Source organism: Physella acuta, unplaced genomic scaffold (genome assembly GCF_028476545.2).
Source record: "Physella acuta isolate Inbredline_101_S28 unplaced genomic scaffold, ASM2847654v3 ptg000030l, whole genome shotgun sequence".
NCBI lineage: Eukaryota > Metazoa > Mollusca > Gastropoda > Physidae > Physella > Physella acuta.
In genome coordinates this window covers 394,139-404,583 of record NW_026731550.1, presented here as the reverse complement: position 1 = coordinate 404,583, position 10,445 = coordinate 394,139, and the positions used below count along the sequence as shown (strand labels likewise).

At 33.1% G+C, this 10,445-nt stretch overlaps 1 protein-coding gene across 1 annotated transcript; it reads left to right on the top strand.

Moving 5' to 3' along the window:
* Positions 1-5,555: 5,555 nt before the first annotated feature.
* On the top strand, positions 5,556-10,126 carry LOC131941688 (putative leucine-rich repeat-containing protein DDB_G0290503). Its single transcript, XM_059301107.1, has 6 exons — positions 5,556-5,649; positions 5,867-6,433; positions 7,172-7,471; positions 7,885-8,172; positions 8,637-9,128; positions 9,555-10,126. Exons 1-6 carry the CDS (start codon positions 5,556-5,558, stop codon positions 10,124-10,126), a joined length of 2,313 nt encoding a protein of 770 aa, XP_059157090.1.
* Positions 10,127-10,445: the final 319 nt, after the last annotated feature.

Sequence of the window (10,445 nt, the reverse complement as noted above, 5' to 3'; positions counted from 1 at the left end):
AATTTTAAATATCTTCAAATTTAGTTTAGCTGAATGGCCGAACGGAAGAAGAACCGAAAATTAACTAATTTCGAAAATGAAAATTCCAGTCAAGTTGAGATTAATGTATGTGTGTTTGTATAGTTTGAGTGTGTTGAAGACTAAGGGAGGAAGCTAGAGGCATATTTTGCATGAATATTTATTGTATCGAGAAAATGAAACCAATTAAACTTATGCCTGTGGCTTACTCCGTTAAAGGGGCTTAACCTAGAGTTTTGATCATACAAGGGTAATAGGCTTGAAAAGTCGGTTCCAAAAGGTTGTTGCCAGAAAGCATATTTTTCAACCAAAAATAACTATTTTATAACATTTGTGAAGTAAGTACAAAACAATTTCCGGTTTTATTAAGGCTAGAAAAATTCAAACAGATAATTACTAGTAGTATAATTTAGCTAAATTTTTTATTTTTTTTCGTTCGATTAGTAGATAAACTACAAGGCTATACCCCTTAGAAACAATAATTAAAGCGTAATTAAAATCAAGATTTCCAATTTTTTAAAATATAGGTCTAATCAATCCAGATCAGACATATTCGGCCAATGATTTTGAAATCATGCATAACCGATTTGTCCCCCCCCCCCCCCATCGTTACTCTGCTTGGTCCATAATCATATGCAGGTATGGCTAAAACTAAACAAAACCACACCACATTCTTGATTATTTCCTAATCATTGGCATGTTTTACAGCTAGGACAGATGCTTTATTTAAATACTTTAGAAGATTTAAGTAATATTTACAAAATACCAAAGTTGAAAGCCAAAACACAACACAAGATAATTTAATAATTGTTCATTTCGAACATGATATACTACATATAATTTGTAAAAAAGTACAAGGCAAAAAACAATTCAGACAATACCCTGCTATTTTAAATTGTATAACTAAGCAAACTGTTTTATTGGAATCTTGATCGTGTTAGTTGTCTCTGATTTAACACAACTGTAACTGGTACCTGACTCTGGTCATGGACATTAAAAGCTGTTTACATTGTGCTGACCAAATTATTTATTCAAAAGGAGAGGAAATAAAATCTATGTAAAATTTACTTCAGCATCATATTTTTTTTTACTTTTTCAACTTCGCCAGATGAAGTAAATTACTAGACTAGGTAAGTAGTGAATATAAACCAACACTAGCGCACCCAATCAATGCTTAAGAAAATAAACAAAATACAATTTTAAATTATTTATTTTTTATCGTCACATACATTCAGAACAGTTAAAAAATAAACAATTGTTTAATATGAAACGTTTTTCTTGGATCCAACATGTATGTGTAGGCTGATTTCTGTAAAACCCGACCGATGTAGAGCAATGCTGTGAATGAAGACTTCAGAGCTGGAGGATTTGGTGAGATGATGAGTTTTTTAAATAGAATTTTATCTTGACTTGTGTCTTCTCTGTATGTAGCTGTTACATCCAGAGAACCTAAAAATAATCCATCAATACATTTTATAAACTGTTTTATTAAACGCATTATGTTTACATACTTTCAACTCATACTGGTATAATTTATTCTTTTAAATTATAAAGCCAGAAAGCAATCTTGAGAACATGCTTATTTGGCATTGTATATTCATATATAATTATGTCTAACAGTTTGCTTTTGATGTACAAGGTTTGCCGTTAAATACTCTACGAAAGTCATAGGCCTATACATTTCGTAAAAAAATAATTAAAAATGTATCAATATAGATTACTACTTATGTTTGGGTGCTGATAAATTGCGATACGGTAAATTGCGAGAAGAAAATGCGAGATATATATGCGGAATCACAGGTAATAGCGAGAAACAATTTGCGAGCCAATTTATTTGTTTTAATGTTTTGGTGGTTTGTTTTTTTACTTGACATGTGAGAAGAAAAAATTAAAACGAAACAAGTACATATTTCACGAGTGCTGTATGTATTTCTCTTTAAAAAATAATTCTTGATCTGGTTTAGATCTAGATTTGTTTTAAATATAAACAAAATATGTTAAAAACAAAATCTTAACATAATTGCTACTATGATCACCTGTTCACGTTTCATTGTCAGAGTGCGAAAAATCCCATCTTGGTGGACGGGTCACTCTGAGTTTAAAAGTTCTAGACATTGTCGCCCGAGAAAAATAATGTAAGTTTGAGCGATTACAGTCAGTGCATTTACAAACTTTAACGTATGTCATAGCCTGAACAATAGCAATCTGAGAAACGTGCTTGGAGTCATTGTGAGTTCATATAATCTTGTCAGAGGGAGAAATATTCAGCCACATTGTTAATGTAAAGCCAACATACATTCCGATCTTAAACACTTCGTATAATTGTACTTGTAGAAAGCATAGAAGTACAATTTTAAAAGTGACATTTGTGACATTTATTATTTTACTCTCCTTGGCCATTCTGGTTGACTTGAAGGAGGGGTTGAGAACGGTTTTTATAAATATTTGAATTAATAAAATTATTCTAAAATTATTTCTACGGCTTATCTTTAATGCGAAAATATGAAAATGAGTGTATTCGATGGTTCCGCAACGGCTTTAATTTTAAAAAGGTAACCATAATTTTATCGCTTCCCATATTTTTTTTTAAAGATTAAAAAGAAAACTAGTATGATTACATAGACTTTTTAAGACTATTGAACATACTTGCGAAATTGAACGTTTATAACTTACTGTTTTAGAGTGCGAAAGCTTCTTTTTAGTTTATTTAATTTTAGAAGGAGGTAGTTTTTAGCGTGTTAATTTTCCTAACGAGGATAATGCGATCAATCTTTTTAACTCTCTAAAAATCTATTGAGTGTAGAAAAGTTTTTCTAAAAAACTGAAGGCATTGTTAGGACGGTGTTTCTTCTTCTTCTTCTTCTTCGTTCTTAATTATTTGTGTTGAAGGGGATCGAGATTTATCTGCCAGTGGGTATTGAACTCGAGACTTTTGTTCGAATTTATCAACCATGAGCTTTTTGCCGACTCGACCACGCCTCCAACACAATTAAGCGTTACGTGTCAACTGGTTATGCGCCATTGAGGCCATTGACTCCGATTTCAGCCTGCTTTGGCTAAGGGCATTGTCATTTAAAACTTCTTCTTCTTCGTTCTTAATTTTAGTGGTGGAAGAGATCCCCCCCCCCCAACACAATAAAGTATACGTGTCAACAGGTTATGCGCCAGTGAGGCCATTGACTCCGATTTCAGCCTGCTTTTCTTTTTGGGTTTGCTTCCATAGCCTTTGTCCAACCAAGAACAAATTACATGGCAGCAGTTGTTTGAATTTGGAGTTGTCTTTCCTAGAAGAGTGGCTGTCCCCAGCTAACGAGCCTCATCTGCCCGTGGGTTCGAACTGGAGACTTTTCGGTTTAGCAACCATGAGCTTTACCGACTCGACCACGCCGACCCCGTGCCGGTGTTTAATCTCAATGAAGTCCCTGTGTTGCCCACCCAGCTGGGAAAATGGAGACAACTGGACATACATCTGAAAACGATGTCTCTTTATATACCGGGTCACCGAAACAGGTGAACTGTACTTTATCTGCCCCATGGATATTTGGGTTGCGAAAAAAACTTTACCTATTACTGCAGTATAACGTGACAGTAGGACATTACACTTACTAATGTAATACAGCACAAAGAAGTAATACATCTTCCTTAACCACTTCCGTGTTTGATAAGATACGAGCCGACCCGCGGCGAATCATACACCGCTACTTAGTTTTTTTTTCTATTTCTACTTTTCAGTAATTCACAATTTGAATGCTGCCACTGAAAATATTTGCTTTAAAACACTAAAACCCTCCTTTCCCCCAACCCCTAACCCCCCCCCCCCCACCCGTGAAAGCAGCTTCCTCTTAGTTACCTCCCCTAAGTTTAAAATCGTTTCAAACAAAATTATATGCCCCTAATAGCCCCTAATAGCCGTCACTAAACCCTGCTCTACGATTGTAAACATTTAGAGTGAACCACAGCTCACCAGACCATGTGGGGGTGGGTGTGTTAGGAAGTGAGGGGGCTGCTAGGAGGCGCGCTTACAGCTTGGTGTTTTCTAGCGTCTCCAAGAAGAGAATTATATGTATAGAAGTACAATCCCTTTGTGTTAACTTTACATTTAGAATCCCACTGTTAACGTTATCCTATCTGGTCACGACGATGTAACCTGCCTCTGCCCCTCCCCGCACTCAAGGGTATTACGTCACTCATCGATTGCCCTCGTAGTCATTCACAAACTGAAACCAATCAATAATACTCCTGTTATAATGAAGGTCAGGGACGGTGATGCAGGCTATTTTTGTAAGAATATTTCCTAGAAGTTGAAAATGAAACACAATGAACCCACGACTGTGGATAACTTGACACACAGGACAGCAGAGTGTGATTGTTACACGGGTAAGTGAAAGATGTATTGTTCATTCAGAATTTATAATTGTCTCTGTTCTAATATTTTGTTTTTCTTTGTGTTCATTCCAGACTGTATTTATTTTATCGGATTGATTCACATATCCTAATAGTTTGATCCTTTACTAACGATTGTTTAACTTAGCGGTAATGTTTTTACTTTCTCGTATACGAAGTATAAAGGAAGTATTGTAATCGTGCATATGATCGAAATAAAGATCTTCACAAACCTCGACATTTTACATCTTCCTGAGTCGGAAAAACTTAGTTTTGCAATTTTGTCCGTTTGTCTGTGTGTGTATCTGTGTGTGTATATTTGTGTATGTCTGTAAAGTTGAAACAAAACTACAAATTTGATATAATTCTTATATATGAAATTGCATCCACCTAGCTGTAACGGTACTCAAGTTATCGTGTTGACTGACACAAATACACACACAAATACATACACACATACACACACACAGGCATACGGACAATATTGCGAAACTGTTTTTCCGACTCAGAGAGATGTAAAACCCCTAGATTTGTGTCGAGATTTTTTTGCACGATTGCAATACTTCCTCTCTACTTCGTATACGAGAAATTAAAAAAGTAACAATAGAAAATGGTATAACTACAAACAGGTAGACAGTGTACAGGCTGGTACATATCGGTAATAACAAGAGCTCATATACACACATAAGTCAAGCTAGATACAAGAAATATATATATGCATATATATATATATATATATATATATATATATATATATATATATATATATATATATATATATATATATATATATATATATATATATACATATATATTTCTTGTATCTAGCTTGACTTATGTGTGTATATGTGCTCTTGTATAATAAATACATTATAATATGTTATTCTAATGTTAAAAAAAACATTAAAAAGGTTTTAAAAGGGTCGATTTCTAAAGAACTTTTAAGCCATGATGTTGTTGGTAGATTGGTGGATCAAGAAAACAACGTTGTTTATATTTCGAAAAACGAAACGAAAAATGGAGTTAGAACAACCTGGTTCTAGAAAAATCGATATGTGCACATTTTTTTAACTATATATTTATATATACTGTTGTTTACCTAATTAATGACGTATTCCTATTATCTTTTTACAATTTTATAAAGTATCCAAGCCATGTCTGACACAAACATGCAATCAGTTTTAGATGCAATTGAAAAACAAAAGGATGAAATAAATACTTTAAAAGCAAACAGAGATTCATTTGACGGTAAAGTGTATTATTTCTTGATTTTGTCTAAAATTTATTGAGGAGTGGTATAGCATTTATTTAAAATTGTACATAAATATTCTTGGTGTCATTCATTTTACATTCCATTTTATGAACGATACTAAACCTTGACATGATTATGTCCATATTTTTGTGCATCGAATGCCAAAATGTTGTATATTTCTATAATTAAAAATATAAATGTTATCGTTTTCAGAAACTTTGATGGCTCTTAAAATTGCGCTAAGAAACGTGAAAGAAAGTGAAAAAAAGAGATATGAAAAAATGAAAAGACAAACGCTTTTTTACGTAGAAAAACAAAACATTAGCACTAAAGTTTTAGGGCATGTCTTACAGAATTACTTAAGACTAAATCAAAGGTTAGAAGAAGTTACCAAGAAACAACATGAGTTCTTTTCCTCTTTTAAAGAGGAATGTAACGAGATGAACAACAAGATAAAAACCCAAGATACAAAAATTGATAACGTAAAGGTGGAACTGTCTACGTCTCAACTGGAATCATTAGCCAGATGTAATTCACTTGAAAAGCAGCTTGATAGTAAAATAACAACTGAAGCCATGACTAGACGCGAAGAAGTTAAAAATGTGGCTTTTGATATTACTTTATTGAAAGGAATAAACCGAACTAAAGACACTAAACTTGAAGAACTTTCTAAGAAAAACAACGACCTGGCCGAAAAAATGAAAAACAAGTTTGATGAGCTGATGAAAGAGGCACATGGTATAGAAGAAAGAAGTCAGCAAGATGTCAAGAATTTACATGGTAAATTAATAGTAACATTTTAAATTGTGGAATGGTAATGTTATGATATTTTAAAATCTATTGCATGATTCTGTTTAATATTTATATTCTTTAAGAAAATGTTCTTAAAACTGTGAAAGAAAAGTTGTCATAATTAATTTTCCGATTCTTCATCTGCGAAAAAGAAACCGCCTAACAGTTTCGTTTTTTTCTCCAGTCGAATGACTTTACTCCAGTTTCAGCCCATATAATTCATTACATAAGTTCTCCATGTCAGTTTCCCCCATCTAAGCAGTAAATCCAATGAATGAGAATAATTATTGTATGTTCACTTAAAGTAAACAACGCCCTTACGATATTGAATATTTCATTCATATCACCTCTTCGAATTACAAAATATTAATTAAAAGAATTGTTTATCACAACCGTAAACTAAGTTCACTCGATAGTAAGTAACACCTTGCCTATAAAGTACAGATGAGCGTATAGTTCTTATAATATGAAGTCTTAACTGTAACATTTTAACTACAAGAATAATGCGACTGCAATATTTTAGAACATCTTACATCAGATATCACAAAGTTGTCGACGTACAGCAGTGGGTTTATCGTAGATAATTTTGTGCCAAATATTTTCCACTACATTGAATAATCTTTAGTATTTCATGCGATTAATGAAGTATAGATTAATTCGACCTCAAAACAAATTTGTAAATATTTTTTTATGAATTCATATAAAGTTTATTTTTATCTAATGTAGCTTCAATTAATGAAATAAACTCAAAATTGAATGAACATGATGGAACGATTAAGGAACAACAGGCTAAAACCGTAGAGTTAAATTCTACCTTCCTTGTGTCATTGTCGATGACGGCATCCAGCTTGAATTCACAGCTGCAAGAACTAGACAATAAAGTACAAAAAGAGAAAAAGAATGTTCATGACGAATATAACACTTTAAGATCACTTATTCTGATGATAAAAGATACACATGAAACCCGGTTCTCTAACCTTGCTGACCTTACGAAGAAAAATGACGAAGATCAAAAGGCTTTACAAAGTGAGTATATTTCACTTTTTTTCTGTTACATCTGATAATGAATGGAGAGTATACTAAGTTCTTGTCAAATTGGTAGGGCTTGTAAGTAGGTCACCAATATACCATTAAGCATAGTGAGACTGCATTTTTTAATATTTCCTCAAAGTATACTTTATTTAAATTAACTAAAATTATTTCAACTTCGCATAGTTATTTTCTGTTTTATTTTGACTTTCGTCTTTTAAGTTAAAACGTATAGAATTAACATTTACGTAGAAAATGTCGTGCCAAATAATGCCTCACTACTGTATTTCCTATAATATCACATAACTTGTCATTACTGTTTATAAATACAGTAAATATAGTTTACACATAGCAAGAAATTCTAAATAATTGTTTTACCTTTACACTATGTTTACTTTTATCTAATGTAGGTTCAGTTAACAAATTATACTCAAGAATGCACGAACAAGATGAAACGGTTAAAGGTCTACAGTTAAACATCGAGGAGTTAAATGCTAGCTTCTTTTTGTCATTGTCGGAGACAGATTCCAGGTTTAACTCACAGCTACAACAACTGGACAATAAAATACAAAAAGAAAAACAGAATGTTCATGAAGAATACAATACTGTAAGATCTGATATTCAGTTGATCAAAGTTGGAAATCAAACTCGGGATTCTAAGCTTATGGAACTCGATCAAGACCAAAAGACTTTACAAGGTAAGTACAACGTACTATTTGGGACCTGATTTGTAAATAAAGAAGATGAGTAGGATATATACGTTTTGGTGACCTATAGACCTATATTATGTTTATTAATTTGCTCAGCCAACTTTATACTCTCATATTGACTACACAATCACCAGCCGTTGTTTCAGTAATGTGACACGAAAGCATAAGTCTGTTTAAATAATTACATATATTTCAGGTTTCCATTCAAATTTTTTGTTATTTATTCGTTATATTGTGAGGTTTAGACGTTGAACATTGCCGTTCTAAAACATTTCCTCTACTGAATTTCAAATAACATTTTAAAAATTCAATTTATCATTAACACAATTATACAATGAGGATAGATTTTACGTTGCTTGAAAATGTCATTAATATTTCTAGTGATATTTTGTACTTTTTACTAATAAGTTCATGAACATGAAGAAAAGGGATATTTGTTCTTTTATGTCTAGTTTCAGTGAATCAGCTAAGTCTGAAGGGCATTGATATGAGGAACGACACAAAACGCATCAAACAAAGGATGACAACAATGGAAGACCTGATCGCTTCCGTTTCAGAGCAACAAAACATGTTCATTTCAAATGTCACGGAGAGATGTAATAAATTGGACGACCAGTTAAAAGACCAAGAAAAGAAATTTGATAGCGTGAAAGCAGAAGTTTCTATTTCTTTCTCTAATGCTTCAGCCGAATTAAATTCACAATTTCAATTGATTGATAATAAAATAACAACAGAAACAAAGAATTTGCATGAAGTTATCAACAATTTGAGACGTGATACTCTGTTGATCGAAGATACTAATTCAAACAGGGACAGTAAGCTCCAGGAGCTAACAAGTAAAACTGATGACATAACAAAACAGATGAAAAACATGAATGGCGAGCTGGACCAAACAATTAAGGCCTTTGATAACAGATGTCTGCACGCCATTGAAATTTTGCAAGGTATGTGAATTTTTTAGATATATTATACTTACCACTGATCGCATGGAATGACAATAACCTCCCTCGAAAAATGGAGGTTTTGAAAACATACATTTTAAAATTAATGGCAAATATATCCTTAAAGAATATCCATCAAGTTAATAATGTCCTAATATTAATACATCGATTTGAGTGCAGTTATATGCTTGACAACTGTCTTATATAAATTAGTTTTACGAACAGTGTTTCATTGTCAATCATGGAGACGTTCACTTTGATGTTAATAAAAACAACAATAGTAGATATTGAGTATTTTTTCAACAAAATAATTAAAAACAAAGATAAAACAGTAAAGCCAGATGCTATCTTTAATAAAGGAAGAAACTGTCATGTAATCTATAGAGTCCATGAGAGGGGCTAACTTTTTTTTTCTAATCTTATTTCTAGGCGAAGTATTTGACTTAGAAACGAATGTCAAGGATCTGGGAAACTGTAACACGGAGACCAAACAGAAGCAGACGACAATGGATGAGCAGATTACGTCAATGTACAGTAGACTAGACAAACTGCAACAAGACGGAGATAACTTTCGGCAGTTCAGAGATTTAGCAAACCGTAAGCTTTTGAATATCAAGGTCACGTGTGACACTCTGGAAGGCAAGTTGACTGCTGAGGGTAAAAACGTAGAAGAGCTCAAGAGAAAGCTGCAAGTTCTGTCTAAATCAGTGTCAGACAGTTCCGCTGTAATGACTTGCCATCTGACAAAGTTGGATGGGGTAATAAAAAGAGAAATACAGAACAGATCTAATGAAATATGCAGCCTGAAATGTGAGATGCAAGCGATGGAAAAAGAACATCAAAAAGGCAATTCCAAAGTAGTTGACCTGTATCTGAAGTATAACGCTCAAGAAAACGAATCGAAAAACTTACGTGATGCCATAGATGAGTTGGATTCTGCGAGAAAAATGTTGGAACATCGCTGTCAACAGTTCCATACACGCTACAAGGTTAGAATGTAGTTCTTAGATTACAGGCAGTTCAGAACGAGTAATACACTATCATTTTGACTATATTGAAATTAGTGCTTTGTCAAATTCATGTAAGCTAGGGCTAAAGGTATAGTTTGAGCTCATTACATAAAACATGGATCTAACAAAATTTGAGTGAGCGTGTGAAAGAATTTTTTTCTGCGTATGTTTGTATAAAAGTAACTCCTGTTTATCATTTTGGGTTGGATTTATCTTTCCGGACTGGCCGAGGCTTTCTCGTTATTTTTTGTTCTCATTTCGACCACGAACGGATATATTATAAACTGGGTAGGCTACTTGGCCGCAAGCA

Excerpts from the sequence above, each read along its gene's own strand:
- LOC131941688 (XM_059301107.1), top strand. The coding sequence starts at position 5,556 with ATGTCTGACACAAACATGCAATCAGTTTTAGATGCAATTGAAAAACAA. Across the intron at positions 5,650-5,866 it reads AAACAGAGATTCATTTGACG|AAACTTTGATGGCTCTTAAA; the intron begins GTAAAGTGTATT and ends TATCGTTTTCAG. Across the intron at positions 6,434-7,171 it reads AGATGTCAAGAATTTACATG|CTTCAATTAATGAAATAAAC; the intron begins GTAAATTAATAG and ends TATCTAATGTAG.